The 23,250-nt window shown below is 35.5% G+C and overlaps 1 protein-coding gene across 1 annotated transcript in view; it reads right to left on the reverse strand.

Moving 5' to 3' along the window:
• The window catches only part of LOC150085839 (DDB1- and CUL4-associated factor 5), a 227,776-nt gene that overhangs the window by 57,606 nt on the left and 146,920 nt on the right, over positions 1-23,250 (reverse strand). Inside the window, exons 6-9 of the mRNA XM_090373516.1 lie at positions 20,523-20,736; positions 8,827-8,899; positions 3,401-3,412; positions 1,268-1,386 (exon numbers count right to left, since the gene is read on the reverse strand). Coding sequence (XP_090229642.1) covers positions 1,268-1,386; positions 3,401-3,412; positions 8,827-8,899; positions 20,523-20,736 — 418 coding nt within the window. The remainder of the gene's footprint in view (positions 1-1,267; positions 1,387-3,400; positions 3,413-8,826; positions 8,900-20,522; positions 20,737-23,250) is intronic.

The following is a 23,250-nucleotide window of genomic DNA, read 5'->3' on the forward strand; positions in this document are numbered from 1 at the left end:
TAGAAGCTTGTGCAAAAATTGACCACATTATTCATCAAAAAGTGTGGTAGGAGGATGAACCACTCATGGTGCACACAATGAACTTCATTAATTTTTCATAATGCTATTTTTGTTGGTCCATCCTTTGATTTCTATTTCTTAATTATATTTGAAATGTGCATGGAGGCATAAAAAATTTAAATCTATAAAAATCGTTTTTGGACCATGCATTAAATGTTTCAAGTCTTAAAATTTTAACTTCTTCGTACAACATGACAATTCAAACTGACCTACTCCATTTTTAAAATGTTATCGGAAATTCTGAGACTATCCACTATCTTATGAGAAACAAGTGTTTTTATATAGGTGGTCATATCTCATATTTTAAAGAAATGTGAGAATAATCTCTTCATGATGTAATTCATTTAAAAGAAGTGCATCTGGGGACAACTTATAAATATCAAACTTTATTGTATTGTAAGTATTAACGACTATACTGTTACTTATGGCAGGTTGTTCCACTGGCTGCTAAATAGGACTAGATAGAACTCAATTTAATAGTTTGTTTTGTAGGCTATATAACTTTTTCTACATTAAATACTTAAAATAAAAAAAATAAAAAAAAGTTTTTGAAATCCTATATAGAGAATAACAAGTTGTACCAAAAAAGGAAAAAAAGTTCCCTATTTGTTCCTACTTTTATTGTATTGAACAAAATATGGTATATACAGGTGGCTGGAAATATTCAAACACTTTTTCACATAACTGCCCAATTTAATTTGGTAATTAGATATGTCATAACACAAAATCAGATGATTGGTACCACTGTGATAGAAAGTTGCATCCTGCTATCTAAGCCATGTTTTCACTGCTTGCTGAATACCCCATTGAACAAACTGCTGGCCTTCTAAGATTTTTTAAATGAAAGTTAGAGGGATCAAGATCAGTGTACAGTGGTTTTTCAAGAACCTCCCAATTCCAAATTTTTAAGGTATTCATGGGTATTTGTCCCCATTTTGAAAGAATCAACACTATTCTTCTACATACTGAATTGTCATTATTCTTTCCTCACAGAAACAAACAAATGTTCTTCATGAATTTTTGTCAGAACTGAGCCTTTGGATCACAGAAAATGAACAACTGCACAGGTATACTCTCTCAATGTGGACACAATTTTGAATGATTATTATGCACCAGAAAATGAATGGACAAATAGGGAATCTTCCTTATATAAAAAATTCTGCTTCTCATATATGCAATAAAAACTATTGTTTAAAGTAAAACTTACCTTAACAATTTTCTCTACACCAGATGAAGCAAGACTACCATTTACACTGTTATAACGAACTTGATTTACAATCGACCTATGTCCCTTCAGAATTAACTGAGCTTCGTTTACCCAAATTCCTGTAAAGATTTGATACATTTTAAAATAAGCCCTATGATACATACAAATACTTTTCCTTATGTAAATGACCACTGAATACAGTGCCATCACTTAGTTTTACTGGAACATAATAAAAAAAGAAAACAAAATACCACTTTTTAAGAAAACATTAAAATTTATTATGTAATTAAATACTTATTAATTTAAGAATTATACAAAAGCTTGGTTAAAAAAATGGTTTAATTACTTTTTCTTTTTCTTTTTTTTTTTAGTTTAGTTAAAACTGCATTATTTACATGGTAAGTCCTAACCTTTTGGGTACTGGAAGTGGTAATATAAAATATTTCATGAGGCCTTCTGTTTATGGAAAAAAAACAAAGAAGTATACTCTGCAATTAAACAAATATATATATATATATATATATATTTTTTTTTTTTTTTAATGTTTGATGTATATATATCTTAAAATTATTTATGTGATTACAAGATCTAAAGCACACATAAAAACAAATAATTTGTCAATGATCTAGCTGTTTACCAGTATCTTGATAGTGAATGCTAAGAAGATGGAATGGCAGAGATTTTCTCTCGCAACTGAGAAATCTAATTCTTTTGAATTTTGACTAATTGAATGCAAAAAATCCAAGTTGTTAACTTTATACTTAATACCATATATAGTTGAATATACAGGTAGGTGGACAAAATAATGGAAGCAACCTGTGATAAGAGCTACAGGTAAACATTAATAAGGCGTTGGGCAACCTTTTGCTTTTAAAACACTTGTGTTCTATGTGGAATAGATTCAAATAAATTTTGAACTGTTTTAAGAGGTATATTGGACCATAGAGGAAAATTTTAAGCTCCTTGAGTGATATAAGTGGAGGAAATCTGCTTCTTCACTCTCCTTTCCAAATATGCCCATAGTGGCTCAATAACATTTAAGTCTGGTGATTTTGCAAGCCATAGAAGATGCTTAGTTTTGGTTTCATGCGGCTCAATCCAAGATTGGACAGCTCTAGCTGATTGTATTGGAGATTATCATCTTGAAATGTGGTATCGTTTGCAGGAAGTAATGTTTGCACAATGAGATAAGTCTGGTAACTCAGAATATCAAGGTAATCAGTGGCAGTAATTCACCTGTTCAGGGTGATGATAGGACCTAAAGAATACCAAGGTATTGCTGCCTAAACCATTGTTGATCCTCCTCCATGTTTGAAAGTTGGCCAAAGACAGTCAGGATGATGTGCTTCCTTTGGCGAATGCTAAAGGAGGTACATAAAACTCTCCATGAAGTTGGAAAGTTTGAATGATGATTCATCAGAAACATGATGTGTTTCCAATCTTCATGTGTCCAGTTTTTGTGCTCCTTACACCACTGCATCCTCTTTCTAGCATTACCATCAGTAACTAGTGGCTTGACAACAGCAGCTCAGCCATAAATTTCAGCTTTATTAAGTTCTCATCAAACTGTTTTGCTATAAACTAGATTGCTGAGATTCACATTAAGTTCTGTGATTATTTCTGAGGCAGTAGTTTTATGTGTTTGGGCTACAATCCTTTTCAGTGTCCATCAGTCTATTTCATCAGCTTCGATTTCCTTCCACAATTCATCCTATCATATTTTGTTTTCCATACTTGGTGAATGAAGACATAACTTTCAATACAGTTGCTCTGAATATATTAAACAAATCAGCAATTTTAGTCACCAAATGTGCATCAACAATTTAACCTCTCTAGAATTCAGACAGGTCAGTCAATTTCTTCGAGTACCTTTACGGTACCTAGTATACTGGAGGTGACCACTCAGGGTGTCAACCAATATAAGCAGGGGTCGAGGTGGGGTGTCCACACCATACAGAGGAATGCGCCCCTCTGTGTTACTGGGCAATACTAATAGTATTTGCTGTATAGTGCAAGGAAGCCACAGGCTTTTGCTGAATAAACCAAAAAAAAAAAGTAAATAAGAAAACACAAATTACATGCTTCCCTCCTCATATAGATAACTATCCAGTTGACCTTTGAATTTATTCAAACTGTCAGCCTCAACTACCTCTGAGAGCAACTTGTTCCACAATTAATGACTCACTGGCTTAAAGAAAACTACCTACAATCTAATCTAGTCATCAAGATAGATTCTATTGTATAGACAGAGCAGCCAATCTACAGATTCAGATGAAAGAGGTTTAATCATCTCATAATGGATGTTATCTAGTCCCATGGCACTCATCTGGGATAGAAATAGTGCTTTCTATCCCAGATGAGTCACTTTCATTTCCCATTCTATGAGATGCTGATTGTATGCCTCACAGTTATTTGAAAAAACTTTGGGGGGGGGGGGGGGGGAGCAAGATGTTTCTGCAGACAAATGTTTAGAAAATGTATCCCCTAGAGTGTTCACAATTGCAGTTGTGTCAGTAATTACACATCTATTATATTCTATGATCGATGTAGTGTGCAATATGTATCTGTCCATTTTCTGGACTTTGTCCAAGATGAAACTGTCTGGGTGGTGGAAGATGTGAAGAATATCCAAGGTTCCTTCTGATTCTGACATCTAAACGTGCAAATGCCAAAGCATTTGCATGTTTATCTGTGGTGGGATAATGACAAAATATCTTCCACTTTATTTTGAGCCTTTCTTGCTGGTGCTGTACATTCCATCATGGTTTTGGAAATGGTGGAAACTGGATTTAAGTCTTCGGAAATGTAATTGCTGCTCCTTGGACAATACTTTCTGTGATGTCTTAACTGCATCATTAATTGGCTCCTTGCTGACTGTGGTGGTATTAAACATTGCCAGATGCTTTAAGGCATTCCAGTGTGATCAATCTTCCACCATGACAAGTGGCATGGTTTTCCTTTACAAACGATGGATATCAAAGGAAAATGATCACTACTATAAAGGTTGTCTTCAAACTCCCATGTACAAACAAGAAGAAGAAAAGGGTAACATATAGAGAGGCCAAATGCAGTAAATGTATAGGTAGGCATGTGGAAAAGGTCTTAGAACCCACATTTAGAAAGGTCAAGTCACTGCTTTCAAACATACACTCAATAGTCCGACCCCTTCAGTGATATCAGCACTACGTCACAGAATATTATCTCTGTTGAAATACCATGGTAATAGAAAAGTGGATGGCAATTGCTTAATAATGAGAGCATCAAGGTCTGCCTGGAAGATGTCAATTCCAGGTGGCAAATAGATGAAGCAAATAGTTAAGAGAAACCTTGCTCTAGGACAAACTGCTACTACCTCTAAGTTGTTGGTAAATGGCATAGCTTGAAAAGGGGTATGGTTACTCACAAGAATAGCAACTCCTCCATGGGCAGGTCCCTCCTCAGTTCTGTCCTTGCATATAACTGAACAGTTATGCAAATAAGGATCCTCATTCGCCTTTAAATATATCTCCTGTAAGCAAAAGTAGGTTGGCTCATGCTTATGCAGGATGACCTTGCTTTCATCACTATTCTGATGGAATGCATAGCAATTCCATTGTAAGAATTTAAATGTTTGGTTTTTTTTTTTTTTTTTTTTTTTTTAAGGAGCATTAGCAACTAAGGCCATATTGCTCTGGGTCATGCGGTGGTCATTCCCTGACCTTTCCGCATCCTCCGTATTTGGCGGTGACGGGCTCGAACCCCGGTTTAATCAAGAAGCGTGTGCTACGCACTGCTGCTCCTTCCCACCTGGCTACGGAGGCGCCAAATTTAAATGTAGTCATTATTTAGATTTAATGGGTCTGTCTGGTGGCTTCTGAAGGACTGAGGGCTTTGCTGTCCTGTGTCAATTTCTTCCTCTCCTGCGAATAGTCCAAGGACTGAGTCATTTGATACCTCTTTGATTTCGATATCCTTTTTTTTTGGATTGCTGCTGGCTCTTCCAATATATATATTTTTTTAACTTTCTTTTCCACTTGATTTTGGCAGTGGGGTAACACTAAGTGGTACTGATATTGGAGTGGCAGCTGACTGTGTTTATTGGGTGGGTTTTTGTGAGCTCGATATATAGTATACAATGGGAATGAATGACTCTCTTGGTGGAATAGTCATATCGGTTTGCATCCCAATGGAATGCTTCCCTGCAACTTTCTCAGTACATGTAGTATACTGAGAAATATACTGTCAAAAAATATTACTATTTTTTGGCTTCACTGCTTTCCTTGCCTACTGATAGGATATGTTCAGCTCTGCCATGTGTCTTTGTATCTTTATCCTCCTTCCACCATTGACATGCACTTGAGTATGCAGGATATTCATCTTAGCAATTGCTGCATAAAGGTTTCGGAGCTGAACATCCCATAATTTTGTGGTTCTTTGCACCACAGTGAGTGCATGCAAGGACATCATGACAGGCCCCGAGCAAGCATACACTTTCACTTGAATCATCTTAAGGGATTTGGTAAGTGTGACCTTACTTGCAGTGCAAAGTACCCAGCTGTGATGGAATTAGGAGATATAGGTGAGCTGTAGGTAAAGATGAGGTTTCTAGTGGGCACTAGATTCCCATCCCTACTGAGAAATATTCTCTTTACGGCTGTCACACCTTGTGGCTTACATTTAGAACATATTTCTTCCTCTCATACTTCCACAAGATCCCATTTGGAGATCATACCACGAGATAAATTTAGTGTTTTATGCAGGGTAACTATGACTGGTATTTGTCTGATAGTAGTGGAGCAAAGAAGCTGTTCCAAATGCTTATCATTTGTTGTCTCAATTAAAAGGTCATCAGAATGGAGCCAATTTACTAATTTAGGAAAGCCTGCCAAGCCTTCTAACCCCTTCTGTATAAAGAAGGGTGAAATCTTTGTTGTGGGCTTTTCACTAGAATGAATTATCAGGAAGTGTAGTGCAGGTCCTGATACCTCCTCTGTTCTGGGTCTTTTTGCAGCTGTAATAGCATTATTAACACCATCATTATTTTCTGATAGGGACTGTGTTGAGGTCCATAAGAAAAGTTTACATTATTGGAATTCATGAGCATTTTTTTTTTTTTTTTTTTTTTTTAGTGCTTGGGCTACCCACCCACCATGGAGCCCAAATGGGATGCCTACTTCCCGAGTACAAGCAATAAATGTACTTGGGAGTGGGATGCCAGGGCTGCCCAGACACTATGCTCACACTTTTTTTTGGCTGATGCTGCATAAGCTCATACGCTTGCTTTCTTGCATCACATGCCACTACTACTACTACCACCTCCACCAGCCTGAATTCTGTCTCTCGGACCATGAGGGTAGAGGCATGGCATCAACATGGTTGACCCTTGCATGCAAACCCACTAGCCAATTGATCCTGAGCGAGTCGTCCTGGGGGACCTGTCTTGTTGAAGCAAGGGCCAAAGTGGTGCGTTGAAGCTGGCCTCTCAACCACCAGCATCACCCCCTTTCAAAGTTTCCCGGGTTACAGCATACAAAAAAGATGGTGTGGGCTTAGGTCCCACTGATGCCAAACTGGAGGACCAGCAGCATCAATGGGAGGTCCCCTCAACATGTACAGGTGCACATGTTGATGACGGGGGAGGAAAGAGTAAACACTGCCAGGTATCTTCTGGAGCATGCCACTCCAAATGAAGAAGACTTTTTTTGCTCAAATTGTTACTGCTGATGAACGTTGGAATCATTACTTTGATTCAGAATTTAATGTTGTCACCAATGCTGGATCACCCATCCCAAAAAAGTTCAAAGTGCAAGCCTCGGCTGGGAAGATTCTCTTGACAGTCTTTTGGAACTGAAAAGGGTAAAACTGTGACAGAGAGGTGCTATGTGAATCTATTAATCAAATTATAAGAAAACATCAAGTGGGCAGCGACATGGAGCACCATCCCGAGGAGTGTTGCTGTTACTGTTGTTCCTATCAGTTCACATCTGCGAGATGACAATGCCTCAGCTCACAGATGTGAACTGATAGGAACAACAGTGACCAAACTGATAGTCTTTGCTGCATCCACCTGATATGGCTCCATCTCACATTTACTTTTTTGGAAGATTGAAACAGCATCTTCGTAAAATACATTTCGCAGATGGTGAACATTTGAAACAGGCAGTGACTGAGTGGTTTGATGAGAAAAACACAGACTTATCCAAGAGAATTATCAAGTTAAAACACAGATGAGAAACATGCATAACTGGGCGGTTACCACATAAAAAATTCTTAATATGTCATCTGAAATTCGTGTGTTTGAGATTAATGTTGTTCCATTACAGAAACTACATGTTTAACAAAACTTTTTGAATGCCCCTCGTACCTAGCCCCCACTAAGGAGGTGCCAATCAGCACAAAAATGACTAACTGGGAAGTAGTTTTCACAAGCAAAAGTCATCATTCAATGACCTGGTTGATTTGGTGTTCTTGATATTCAGGTCACAAACTTGAGGCTTATGCCAAAGATATAAACTTATGTAAAAAATTATGAATTTTTATACACTTATTACAGTAAATGAAAAAAATGGACCTGTGGGGAGTCACTGGGTTTAGTTTTAACTTAGATTGATGTACATCTCAAGTAGTAAAAAAGCATTATGATATGTAGAGATCATGTTGCTTTCAATTAAATTCAAGCACAAACATTAGATCACGGTGAAATGTTGCTCCATTGCACTGTTAGAATAAGTTTTTTAAGTAACATGATAATGTCAGCAGCTAAAAACAATCAAAAAAATAATATTTTTTGGTTTTTGTAATCATGGAAATAGCCTTCTTCAGTTTTGCTATTTTCAAACTAAATACCCCCCATCCCCAGTCAGGCATGTCCAAAAATATTTTACAGATTTCTTCTTTAATTTGACAAGCCTACTAAAATCTATCTGCCATCCTTAATAGGCATTTTCTAAATTTAAAACATTGCAATTAAGGGATCACTGCTTCCTTTGTCAGATCAACTGCATGATATAAATCCTAATCAATAATATGTGAGTTAATACTGTTCTTTGGGAAACATTCTTAAAGAGATTCACATTTATGACTACCATGATCCAAGTTTTGTCAGGTCAACAAGATGCAATACCAGATGATGTTAGAAATATCAAAAGTAATTCTAAAAAAAAAAAAAAAAAAAAAGCTCTCATTTACTTCTCTGCATCTGAATTATGGCCTTTCAGATAAGCTTTGATAAAATAATTCATCACATCAGTAATATACTTTTAAAAAAACATGTCTTTTTTTATTCCACTTTAAATTGTGAGGATTCTTTTTTTTTTCTGGTAACAGCCACATAAGCTAGAAATGACAGTCAGAAACTCCAAAACTACAGGTCAAAAAGTGATCATAATTCTCCTCCCTCACACACTTACCATGCAATCTAAGTTTGGTAGCTCATGTTAGTTACTAAATAACTTTATAACAAACCAATAAATAATTAAAATGTAATCCCTACATTAACTAGAAATTTCAATGTATATTTTAAAAAGATAATAAATATGTGACATTATGTTCATATAAAAACCCATAAACTTAATGCTTGCCTTTTTTTGAACTGGTTTCTTCAGGTATTTTCCACATATATAATTTGAAATCATCAGAGCCAGAAAGAACATACTGTAATAACAATAAAATTTAAAAAATAATTAATTCAGAATATTGAGATATGCTATCAGAAATAAGGTTCAGTTAGCTGTAGACACTTTTCTGAAGAATAAACAGCACACTAATTCTAATCATATGTTAATAGGACTGTTAAAATGTTTTATTTGGAAGAAGATGATTTACTGGAACTGTACAGTAGTGCCTAGAAAAACTTTATTCAAAGTCAGACTTAAGAAGCTGAAGCCGAGATAATGGCAAATTTACAGAACCAGACTTCTTAAAAAAATCCCTTAAAACTCACTCCTTACAACATCTGACATAGTTTGTTTTATCACGCCATATTCCTCACAGATGTGGGGAACAGATAAACAAAGCCCAACTTCTCTAATAGCTCTAATTTCTGTGCAACACTCATATGCACATGCTTTCTCTTTTTTCCAGCTTTCTTAGGGCCATGTGATACGCTGTAATTACATTTACAACAACGAATAAGAAGGCACAAATGAACACTTAATATAAGAGCAAGTAAACAGATTAAGACACTTGATGGTGGCCAGTGTGGCTTATGAGCACATTCAAAATACACTCTGGTACCAGTCAAATTTTTTTCTTCCATTAAATTCAAATGTCTGCTAAATTGAGGGTGTACTGTATAATTAAATAAGGCACTTTTTCATGTGACAAATTTTATTATAAAATTTATCAAGGCAGCAAAGTGAGAAAGACTTTTTACAAATTTCCTAACCCTAAAGCATCCAAATAAACATGGCAATATTTTTGAATTTCACTGTGAAATTGTCTTTAGACTGGGTAGGGAGGATCCTCATTAAGCGAAGAACATCCTCTCTGCATAAACACTCAGTGGGGTTTATGTGCTATTATGCATTAGTATTAGTAATGGCTGCATGGTGCAAGAAAGCCTATGGCTTATGCTGCACCAGCCAAAAAAAAAAAAAAAAATGAATAAAACAATGATAAAAAAAATAAAATAAATAAATATAATAATAATTAATAAAAGAAAAGGAAATTAAACCTATCATCTTATGCGCTTCCCTCACACAAAGGTAATATCCAGATGACCTTTGAATTTCCCCAAACTGTCAGCTTCTACCACCCATGTAGGCAACTTATTCGAGTAATTTATAACTCGCTGGCTAAATAAAACTTCCTGCAGTCCAATCTAAACATTACCCCCCCCCCCCCCCCGTAACTTGAATATATGTCCCCTAGTTCTAGCATCATTTATAATCTTGAAAATTTCATCCTCATTCATTTTAGGCGCCTCCGTAGCCAGGTGGGAAGGAGCAGCAGTGCGTAGCACACGCTTCTTGATTAGACCGGGGTTTCAGCCACCAAATACGGAGGATACGGAAAGGTCAGGGAATGACCACCGCATCTCCCGGAGCAATATGGCCTTAGTTGCTAATGCTCCTAAAAACCAAATAACAACATTCATTTTACTGATGCCTCTCAGAGCCTTAAACACTTCAATCAAATCTCCTCTAAGGTGTCTAGTTTCCAAACTCTGCAACCCACATATTCGAAGTCTTTCTTCATAAGGACGCCCTTTTGCTGATCTCATCAGGCGAGTTACCAGTCTTTGCACCCTTTCAAGAAGCTCGATTTCTTTCTTTAGGTGCGGTCTCCATACTTGAACACAGTATTCCAAGTGTGGTCTAACAAAAGCCTTATATAATGGGATTATCACGTCCCTATCTCTACTTGCAAAAGTTCAATAGATCATCAATAGGATACCATGGGCCTTCCTTGCAACCGATTTACAATGCTCAGAGAATTTCATGTCTGACGAAATGTCAGACATGAAATTCTGGGGAGATAGTCCCTTTCCTCCAGTACTGGATTTAGTTGAACTCCACCAAGTGAATAAGTTATTTTGGGATTACTGTTTCCCATGTGTATTACCTTACACTTTGTTGGATTAAAGCATAGCTGCCATTTTTCTGACCATTCCTGAAGTCTATCTAGGTCTCTCTGAAGAAGCTCAGCTTGACAGCGATCATAACTACTCTACCAATTTTAACATCATCTGCAAATTTAGACGTCACGCTCTCTATCCCTTCATCTATGTTGTTTATGAAAATTAAAAACAGTGGTCCTAATACTGATCCTTGGGGAACCCCACTTCTTACATCAACCCAATCTGAGGAATAGCCATTTATCACAACCCGTTGCCTCCTGCCCTGAAGCCATCCTGCTATCCATCTAAGGATTTTCCCAGTGATTCCAACCTGTTTCAGCTTATAAAGCAACTGCTCATGTGGGACTGAGTCAAAAGCTTTGCGGAAATCTAAATAAACAATGTCAAAATTATTCCCTAAATTCAGCTCGTCAGTGACCCTTTCAAAATAGCGAACCAGATTTGTTAAACATGATTTTCCCTTTACAAAACCATGCTGAGTATCCTTGACAATTTCAATTCGATCCAAATGATCCTGAATTCTACCCTTGATCATTGCCTCCATGATTTTCCCTACCACTGAAGTCAGACTGACAGGTCGATAATTTCCCACTTCACTCTTAGAGCCACCCTTATGTATGGGAGATACATTGGCACTTTTCCAATTCAAGGGAATCTCCCCAGTGTCTAATGATGCTCGCATAATTAGCCTCAATGGTTCAATGCACCCACTTGCCGCCTCCCTTAAGATTATAGGGTATATTCCATCAACTCCAGGAGCCTTATTGGCCTGTAGGCTCAAAAGTTTTTTCATTAAATAATCTTGCGAAATTTAAATATCATTAATTACATATTTTTCAACTTCGCTCCCACAATTTCCCATTGCCACAAAAGGTTTTTCATTTGTAAATATCGATGCAAAATAACTGTTCAGTTCATCTGCAATGGCAGCTGGTGTATTTAACACTATTCCCTTTCCCTTACACAAAGGTCTGATCTGGTTTGTCCTGTTCTTCTTGGCATTTATATATGTGAAGAATTCCTTATCCCCCCTCTTTTTCTCTGTTTGCTAGTGATTTTAAACTGCCTTTGCCTGTTGAACCTTTTCTGTGGCTCTATTACAGATCATCTTGTAGCTGTTATAGGCTGTTATTGCTCTGTAACCTTTCCATGCCACCTTTTTCTGCTCAAGTAATGTGGCAACTTCACTATTCATCCAACATGGAACCCTCCTCGTGGAGTATTTTTTTATTGGTAAATACGCATTCAAGGCATCTGTGATTAATGTTTTAAAAGCATACCACAGTTCAATTGTATTCATTCTCTATGCAATATCTACCCAGTTAATAGAGGCCATGTAGTACCTTAAGCCATCGTAATTTCCTTTTCTGAAATTAAAACCCATTCCTTTGCCTTTTACAACTGCTACCGCTCTCATCATCATCCACCATAGAACTCCGTGTTCACTTCCTGCTACTGGTTCCTCTAATGTCAGCCCTGTTATGTCATCTGATTCATAGGTGATGAGGTGTAGGATATTCTTTTCTCTAGTACTTTTCCTGATATGTTGATACAAATAACAGTCATCTAGTTGATTTAAAAATTTTGTTCCCCATGTCGAGTTTCCTTCCCATTTACTCCAATCAATTAGAGGCAAATTGAAATCACCCATAATAAGGCATTGACGCTTACTTGCCCATTCCATTTGCATGTAGAGGCTTTCGTCATAATCTTCACAATCACCTGGTCTGTAGATTACTCCTACTCACATTATACCTTTGTTTCAAACTATCTCACACCATACAGATTCTATACTAGCATGTGAAACGTCTAAATTCGGGAAAGCTATTGTCGCACTCAGGCTGCTTCTGATAAGAAGCATTACTCCACCACCCCTAATATCTACCCTATCCTTCCTAAATACATTATGCATTATACTGAAACTCATCATCCCCAATTTCCGGGTGACACCAAATCTCTGTAAGCCCTATTATGTCCGTGTTACCTGTTTTAACCAGCAGTTCCAATTCGCTCATTTTATTGACGACACTTCTAACATTACTATATAAACAATTAAAGACTTACTTGTAAGTCTTAATTGTTTATATAGTAATTGTATAGTGTTCTTGTATATTTCTTGTTCTTGTTTATATAGTAATTGTGTAGTGTCTTATATATTTAACAACCCTTGAAGTTTTTTAGGCTCTCTTCCCTGGAATTAGCTACACGCTCACTTGAAATGTTTCTGCCCCCAGAACATCTAGATAATATGTCCAGTTGGGGTAACAGATAAGAACCCTTGAGGTATGTGCAGGAGTTACTTTGACCAATATTATCAGATAAACATGTGTCAGTATTACCCACATCCCCCACCCCTAACTAGCTCCCTGAACCTTTAAGGTATCCTCAATAATACTGGAAAAAACCTTTGTACCACCTTTGTTTAAGTGTACCCCGTCTCTACAAAACAAATTCCTTCTACCTACAAATGTGGGCCATGCTGATAGAAATTTCCCCCCCTAAAGCCTTGCAGAGTCCTTCAAGTCTTGAGTTAATCCACAAGGCTTTTAACATATAATCCCTCCTATCGTGTCTAGGCAGAATTGCAGACACATAGACATTGCAGCCCAGCTCGCAGCATTTCTTCAGCATGGTCCTGTATTTTTCCAACAAATCGTCAGATTGTGTATGTTTAATGTCATTAGTCCCCACATGAATAATAATATTCTCTTTACCCCCCTTAAAATCTGACAATCTGTTGGTGACATCATTAATAGCTGCTCCCGGCAGACATACCCTGGTTCTACTCCACCTATCCTTATTACAAAAAATATTCCCCATTTCCCTGACAATGGAGTCTCCTTTTTAACCATAGTAGTGTGCACTTGGTTTTTCTGTTTTGAGGCCCAAATCGGGTGTGCATCACTTGGTAGATTGCTGGAGTCTTGAGTCCCTGACGAGCTCCCATATGCATTATTCTCGAGGGCAAGCACCCGTTTTTTCAGTGACTCAAATTGTTCCATCAGTGCACCAAATTATAATTTAAGATCAGTGCACTCCTTACATTGATCACAAAGAAAAGAATCCCCAGGTGAGCTATGGTTAGTCACCAGGTCGACCTTGGAAAACATTCCACAGGTTCCGCAACAGATTAAATCATGACTCACCCGTAAATCGCCATCAGCTATTTCCGTGTGAGTCACGATACCCTGTGACGAGTTTAAGGCAGATCTCGTAACTACCATTATAAAATTAGCTAAATATTAAATTAAAGAAAATTAACTTTAAAAAATTATATCTATAATATTATAAAAATCAAACTGTTACAGGAAAACCTATAACAAAATAATCCAACAATATCTAAATAAATCAAATATTTAAAAGCTAATCAACAGTAATCCAATCCACTTAACTGAGGAGCCCTGACGAAGCACGTCCGCTCACCTCGAATGCCATAAAATTAAACAAAGTAAGTACTGTACTTTGAAAGACACACAGGATTTCGAAAGGCAGATGAGTCATTCTGGCTGCATGGAGAGAGAGAGAGAGAGAGAGAGAGAGAGAGAGAGAGAGAGAGAGAGAGAGAGAGAGAAGAAATATACATCACCTTGTCTTGCATGTTATTCAGTCTTGTTGTTGACTCTGAGTCAGACAGACGTTATTGCTTATATCGCTTGTTGTTATTTGGTTTTTAGGAGCATTAGCAACTAAGGCCATATTGCTCTGGGGATATGCGGTGGTCATTCCCTGACCTTTCCGCATCCTCCGTATTTGGTAGTCACAGGCTCGAACCCCGGTCTAATCAAGAAGTGTGCGCTACGCACTGCCACTCCTGCCCACTTGGCTACAGAGGTGCCTTATATCGCTTCATTTGCATACTTCTTTATACATATATTATATACAGCAATACCCCACATAGCACAGATAATTGGTACCGAAACTGTTCCGCGTTATGTGAAACTGTGCTGATTGAGGTATAATTATAATGGGTTTTAATTGAATGCATACCAGAGACAGTCTATAAACAAATCATAATAAATCTATAAACAATTTGCACTTGATAGCCAATTAAAAGGTTTGAAATAAAAAATATTGCAAAAATTTTATTAATGAAAAGGTAACATCATGAGAGATGAGAAAAAAGCTTTACTGTTTATTTAGGTATTTCAATAATGAAGTCTGGTGAAGTCATCTCTTCTTTTTCTCGGCATACAAGTCTTTGTATCATCGAATTCCATTTTGTAAAATGCCGCACCTTGATGCTACAGTCACTTGTGAAAAAGTTCGCCACAGATAATATGCCTTGAATGTAGCAATTACACCTTGATCCATGGGTTGTAAGAGAGACATTGTGTTAGGTGAAAGAAAGCATATTTTTATATTTTCATTGAGATCAGAAATTTCAGGTGGATGGCCTGGTGCATTGTCTAAAAGCAACAAAATTTTGAACTCCATCCCTTCATCTTTGCAGTAACGTTCAACCGTTGGACAAAAATAATTTGTGAACCATTCTGTAAACAATTCTCTTGTAACACATGCTTTCTTATTGGATCGCCAAATTACGGGCAATGTGATTTTTATGCAACCCTTTAGAGCTCTTAGGTTTTCTGCTCTGAACACAAGCAGAGACTTCAATTTAAAATTCTCAGATGAGTTTCCACCCAACAAAAGTGTTAGATGATCTTTTGATGCTTTATATCCAGGTTGAGCCTTTTAATTTTTAGCTAAAAAAAAAGTTCGTTAGGGCATTTTTTTCCAGAACAATCCAGCTTCATCAACATTAAAAATTTGTTTGTCCTTGTAGCCACCTTCCTCAATGATGTCTTTCAATTCACTGGGAAATCTTGCAGCAGCATCTTTGTTTGCACTTGCACTTTCACCCGAGATACAAACATTGTGAAGCCCAACACGGTTTTTAAATCGCAAAAACTAACCACGACTGGTTGTAAATATTTCTTTAGTCTCTTCATTTTCTTCTTTTTTTTTCAGCGTGTTATAAAGGCTCACTGCTTTTGCTTGAATGATGTTTTGACTCAAAGGAATTCTCTTTTGATTACAATCTTCTATCCATATCAATAAAAGATGTTCCATATTAATCAATAGCGAACTTCTTTGCTTAGTTATCACTTTCATCATGTAAGATGCTGTAGAAATTCCCTGCTATTTATACTGATCCCTCTTTTGAATAATATTTCGCACTGATGCTTCATTCATTCCATTTTCACATGCGATTTTAGCATACGATGCACTATTTTCATTGCACTTGATAATATCAAGTTTTTTTCTAATGTAAGCCATTTACGTTTAGTAGTTCCACCGCTTTCATTACTTTTCCTTTTTTTTTTTTATCATTGTTTCGTATTTAAAGGGGTAAAAAATAAATTGTGAAATAAAAAGTTTGAAAAGCTATTACCTTGTCTTGTCAGGATGAAACACTGAACACTATTGAACTGTTGCCGCTGGCTGCCTGAGGAGAGCTATTGGCCCATATGCATGTAAGACAATAGAGTTGGCACTGCAGCATATATGTAAGCATACCTAGGCTAGACAATACAGCATATATGTGGAGTATGTGTCTAGGTTATTACTGTAAATTTTTGACTTAAACTTAGTCATAAAGTTTATTGCTTCCTCTGAAAACTAATAAATTTATTATTATAAGTTAAGATACAAAAATAAAAAAATAAACAAACAGGACAGCAATAAATATGTAAGTGACCTATATTAATTTTAATCAAGCTAAACAGTTATGGCTAGTTGGCATGAAACGAGTACAAGAGGTTCATTTTAACTAGTATGACAGTTGAATCATGTCAACTCACCATGAGCGTCCCTTTTTTTGTTTTATAAATCTGGTCACCATAGTGTACACTCACACATCAAGATTAATTAATATATAAAGCAGACAAAAATTATAATTATGTACAGACTAAAAACACAGATTTTGGATCTTTCTTTCATAATTTTTTCCTGAAGTCTGAAAATTCCTATTTCTAGAAAATTATGAACAAAAATGACAGAAGCTCATATAATTAAAGCAGACTGTAGAAAAATAATAAAGTCATTCAGATTTATTACATTATGATTATAATTATCAGTTCCATATTTTTGATAGTTATTACATAAAATATTTTGGTGTGTTGGCCTTAATTTTTTTTTTCTTTTCTGAAATGAAATCTGACACGTTTCTTTCAACATGTCAGATTTCATTATTCTGAATTATTCCGCATAATGGTTTAATGTTTTTAAGAGTAAGAATTTATTTTATCAAGTTGTGTAATTATTAGGTTTGTGTATATTGTTAGGCAATGTAAATTATTATTTATTTTAAATAGAATGAACACACTGGTACTCACTTCATGTGAGCATTTCATAATGTGCTTTATTTATTTCTTCCTGGATTTTAATAACAGTTGAAATAAATTAACGTTTTTGGTGTGATTAATATAAGCAAATAATAATTCAAGATTTATACAAGCTATCCCACCATACTGCCCATTTATTCCTCCAATCAGAACATGACAAAAAAACAATAATATCCAGTACTTTACAGGCACAATACAGTAAATCCTCAATTTTATGGACCTTGAATTAACTGACTTTGAATTTAATGGATGAAAAAAAACTTTTGTCTAGAACCAGAGTGAATTCTGAATGTGCTCATGATAGGAAAATACCTGGAACTCACAAGGCTGCAGCTGCCAGCAAACATCCTAGTTTGCTTATGGATTCACTTGTTACCAAATCATTAGTGCTTGTCTGTGCCCTGTTTTCTTTATTACATTGTGTCATCATTACCCCTAATTAAACTGGGAACAAGAGAAAGAGCACACATCTGGGTGTTGCACAGAAATTTTGTTTTTATTAACTTTATTTCAGTGTTTCTAAGTACATACAGGAGCGGTTTAAGGTCAGTTGAGGCCCCGGGCGCAGAAGAAAATATTGGGCCCCTTAAAAAAAGGAGAGAGACAGGGAAAATAAAAATACGTTAACTTTTTTAAAATAAATAAAAAATATTATGTACTATTAATGTTTTATTTCCAATAAAATTTGAATATAATATATGTATAATATAATTAATAATAGCATAATAATAATCACAAAGTTTTGAACTAATAGTTGAACATATTAGTTCACCTATTAGTTGAACTAATATGTTCAGATAATTTGTTGGGGTTTTGCGTGGGGCCTTCAGAAGTCGGGCTCAGGGCGCGCGCCCGGTGCGCCCGCCGTTAAATCCGCCTCTGTGTACATATACAAAGTAACTATTTAAACTTTTAATTATGTAGGGGGAAAATGGTCTCAGAAAAAAAACTTCTGAGCAATAATGGCCATTTCCTTCCTCATATTTGTCCATAAAAGCAAGGATTTATTGAAAGTATATAGATAGCCTATGACAGTGATATGTGAAATAAAAAACAGAAAAAGAAAAAATAAAATAATAATAATAAATTACTGGATTTCTTTCTATTGGTCTGATTTTAATGAAATTTGGAATGGCTCAACAAATCTTTCTAAAATTTCCTGAAAATCCAACCACTGGAAGTCAAGTTATTACATACAGATGGACAGACATGGTGGAGGCAGTAGGTGCTTTATGCATATATGTTAATGTGCTTAAAAATGGGGATTGGGCTATAATCCAATCCCTTGATTTTTATTCAATCCCACTCCTTTGTTTATTACAGATGCCTCAGTAAATAATACTGGAGCCACTAATAAATTAGGATGGATGCAGGAAGAAAATTTCTTAATGATTTATTCATAATTTTGCAAACTTTGCAAAATTATGAATTGCAAAGCCTGAAGAAAACAATACAATTCTACTAAAACTAGACAACATAGTTTTCATTTATCCATCCCATTTATAGATTTCGGCAAAAATAATTTCATCACACTTCTTTCTTTTCCACTGAATGCATCTCACAAACAACCACTTGATCATTCTGTTTTTGGACCACTTTTAAGAGACATTTCAATGATTTCAATTAGGAAATCCAATTATTATATTTTTGGGACTATTTCCTTTTAATTGTAACATATTAACATGGATCCCCCATACACAATTATGGACAAGTCCCTAGACGAGTCCACAGATCCCTGGTTGAGAAACATTGTGTTACAGACCCAAAGAGATTCATTATACATTGAAAGGTTGTTGAACAGATCATGCATACTATCTTTCTTGATCTCACAGAACAAACTCAACATCTGCTCCAGCTTTTCAAGAGTTGCTATTGGATTCGTGGAATGTCTTAAAATTTTCTTGAACAGTCTATCAGTAAGATATTCATACTTCACAATCACTAATGAGAGAGAGAGTAAGTGCAGAATGCTACACGAAGGTACCCTATCAGCATTACTCTTCACAACTGTTTTTATTCTGTTTCGAAAAAAAAAACCCTCAGTTCTGCCTTGTATCCAGATACATCTTTACTACCTTCTCTGCCTTCAGAAACTTCCCATCCTCACTGAGCACCACTAAACTTAATCAGCAACTATATATAATAACTTCATCTTTTACTGCAAATTCTTCAGTCTTGCTAATTAAGGATGAAGGGGTGAATTGATGGCCATCAATTCACTCCTTCATCCTTAATCCAAAATCATGTAGGGTTGAATCAACCCCAACAATATTTCAGCAATTTGTGCTTCATCTACTCCATCCATATAGCTGAAACTTCTAATAGCCATTCTTGAAAATGTTTTCTTTGAATTCTCCACAGAAAACTCCAGGAATGTCTGTTAATTATTGCAGAATTAGGAAAAATTCATCAAGTTAAACCTAATTATATGCATATATTGATTGATATGTGTCATGTTGAGTTACTGATAGCACATTTTCTTTACTGCTGCATGCTTTCTTCCAACTGGTAATGCTCTCTGCCTTCGTCACATTGATGCATCATTTGAAATCAAACTCTTTGTTGACACATGTACCTTACGTTTCATGCAGCAAACACTCCTTTACTGAAAAGCTCACATCTAATCAAAGCATTCATTGAAAGACAGGATTTCTAAATTTGCATTTGCTCAACAACTGGTCTAAAGGGTTTTAAAATTAAATTAAAATATATGTTTTTAATTAATTTAAAATATATGTTTTTAATACAGAACACAGATGTTCCACAGATGTTCAGAAAAGACTGAAAGTGTAGGTAGCATTAAAAAAAAAAAAAAACAATATTGAATTATTTTTCGCTTATTTTTCAAATTTTTGCAGGCCGGATTCAGGCATCCTGTTTCTAAATGTCATTCTTGATTCCAAACTAAGCTTTTTAGACCATTTTTCTTATCTCCATTCAAAAGCATTCAGAGAAATTTGGAATCAAAAAATGGATCTTTGCCAAATACGCAATAACACCTTTATAATGAAGTACATTAATGCCTATGTGATATCTATTCTCTGCTGTGCTTTGGTTTGTGGTTCTATGTTCTGAAAATTCAGAGTATCTAACACTAGATTCTGAAATGAGCTAATGGATGGTCTTACCAACCAAAAACCTCATGATCTGTATTGTGTAAATCCTTAACTATATACCGATCACAGACAGAATCAAAATTAGTAACTCGAAAACATTTATTAAATAAATGTTAATAAATTTAAAGGATAAAAAAAAAAAGTCAACAATGCTAATAGATAAAATATATATATTTTTTATTTTTAAATCATGTGCATACATATGGATAGAAACTTTAACCTGTTCTCCACTGTACCTGATCATTATCCCCAGCAAAACAGCAACTCTTCATTGTACACGAATTGTAGTAACCAGCATGGTCAAACTCAACCAACGGATATGGAGAGCTGATGTGATATAAAACAGGAGGTAGACGTCGTCTAAGAGCAAGGAGGTTGGTACCTAAGCTGTTAAAGCGAACACTCATAGAGCTCTGGCTGGAAAGATAAGCTCCATATTTCATAAGACAGCTGCAAATTAGAACATTAAAAATAAAGCATACAGTATTTTTAAATAATATGCTTTATTTAAACAGAGGGACACAATTTAAAGATATTTGGGTAGTGTTCTTTAATGTACTTTTTAGTAACTGCTTCCTGAGTAAAACGCAAAATCAGCTACCATTCTGCAACCTTTCCTAGTTTATCATAAACAAGTTAGTTAATTGTGATTTAAATTTATTATAGTAGTGGTAAATTGCGATTACTCTTCCAATAAATGACCTAAAGAGATTGAATATTTGGGTCCTATGCAAAGACTACTGAAAGGAACCCCCCCCCCCCGTACTTTTATTAACACAAAACAACGTCAATGCTTTACTTGTAAAAATATTATCTATAATGTACATTTTAAGCAATACTCAACAAATCGAAAATATAAAAAATTGTTAAATAAGCAATTAAATAATTTATAACATTATATGTTCAGTTAATTTATAAATTTGATTATTTAAAAATTCATCTTCCTTGCCTTTATGTTTGCAAAATCGTTAATTAATTCTTTAAGTCTATTTTGGTGGCTTTTTGTGTCAGTAGCTAGTACAGTGAGATCATTTAATATGGTTTGCCTAACAGAATTTCTTTTGTAGTCTTTTATTGTTTTTAATTTCCTAAATACCCTTTTAACACTAGCCCCTGTTACTAGAAACAGTAAGAAATAATGTGGTGGTTCCCTACTATTATATAATTATATTATTATTATTTGATATAGTTTTTATCCTATAATATTTATAACCCCCCCCCCCTTTTTTTTTTTTTTGTGACAGACCCACAAACCCCTCTCTTCAAGGGCCCTTATGCTTTGCTATTTTTCTAATTTTTTTCTGTTCTTGCAGCTTGGTAGCTATATCTCTTCCCTATTGAGCATTACAGCTCTGGTTCATACTATCTCTTCCCTCAATAATATAAGCTTTGTGACAGTAAAAGTGGAGAATGGGGAAAATAATCAGAGCCCAACATTTTATACCCATTACATTAATTTACAACTATTATAACCAGTGTGTATATTAAAAGCACCCATGTTGTAAAAGCTACATTTGTGGAAATGAAATTAAACCTTAACAATTTGCATGTTCACAAAAATAGTTTTAAAAATAAATAATTGGGATAAATAGCCACTTAAAAACAAAGAAATACAACAAAAACTGCAAATGTTGTTACTATTCATAATAAATAAACTAACAGTGTGGTTAAAATACCTGGATCTCACCCAGGAGGCCAGTGTTCAATTCCCAGCATGGGAAAGTTATAATTTTTGATTTCTTTAGATGGCATTTAATTTATTCATGACTGCTGAATATGATGCTGTTTCTTGTATTCTTTCAGTCTTGTGAACTCCTCTGACCATGTGGTCATCCCAGAGTATAAACAGAAAATTTATTTATTTATTTATACCAGGTGGTTATAAAATACACTGGTGTTCAAAGAAAGTACATCACTCCTTAAAATTGCAATTGTCGTATGAATAATGTAAGTATATGGCAATATTTCTTACAGATTGCATCGGATAAGATTGACACACATATGTGATGACGTAATATTGCACCAGCTGTTACTTTCAGCTATATAAGCACGCTCTGCAAGAGTTGCAATCATTCCTTTCTTGTGTCAGGATGGCGAGTTAGGTGCAGTTGACGCCACGAAGAAAGGGTGTTATTGTCGCTTTACGTGAGAAAGGATTTCTTCCTGTGATACTGCTTATAGAGTGTCTTGTAATCAGTCGACAGTGAGTAGATTTCTTTCCAAACTCAAGAATACAGGTTCTGCTGATAGTAAAAAAGGAAACAGACACAAATGAGTCTCAATGCCAAAACAGGACCACGTTTTGAAGTTCTTATGCCTTAAAAAATGTAAATTTTCTTCGTCTGAACTGAGAAGAGAATGGGAAGAACATACAGGAGTGGTAGCAAGTGTAGTAACAGTCAGAAGACTGCTTCTTCAAAAATGGACTTGTAGCATGTCACCTTAATAAGAAGCCCCACCTCACACAAAAAATGAAAAAGGACTGATTAATTTGGTGTAAGGAGCATGTCAAATGGACCCTTGGGCAGTGGAAGTCAGTTATTTTCTTGGATAAGAAGAAATTCAAACTGCATGGCTCTGATGGGAGACAAACGATTAACCGTAGACGTGGTGAAGAATACCATCCAGACTGTATGATGCCTACAGTGAAATTCCCTACCAGCCAAATGATATGGGGGTGCATTTCATATCACAGGGCAGGTCACTTGCAGTTAATATTATTAGATATTAGTTTATAATTAAATATTAGTTTGATAATAGTTCAAACTAATATTTAAATATTAGTTTGAACTGAAGCAAATTGAGGGCAAATGATAACATTTCAACCATAATTGTTGTGTTTACCAAAACTGTTGTATAAAGGCTGCAAATGCTCATTTTGGAATATTTTGAGAGCACCTGTCAAATATCCCTTAGATTTGCCTTAACTATTAATAAATATCTTTTGTTTATATTTCTATTTGT

This window comes from Mastigoproctus giganteus, chromosome 5 (assembly GCF_048544385.1).
Source record: "Mastigoproctus giganteus isolate SK-2022 chromosome 5, ASM4854438v1, whole genome shotgun sequence".
Classification (NCBI taxonomy): Eukaryota; Metazoa; Arthropoda; class Arachnida; order Uropygi; family Thelyphonidae; genus Mastigoproctus; species Mastigoproctus giganteus.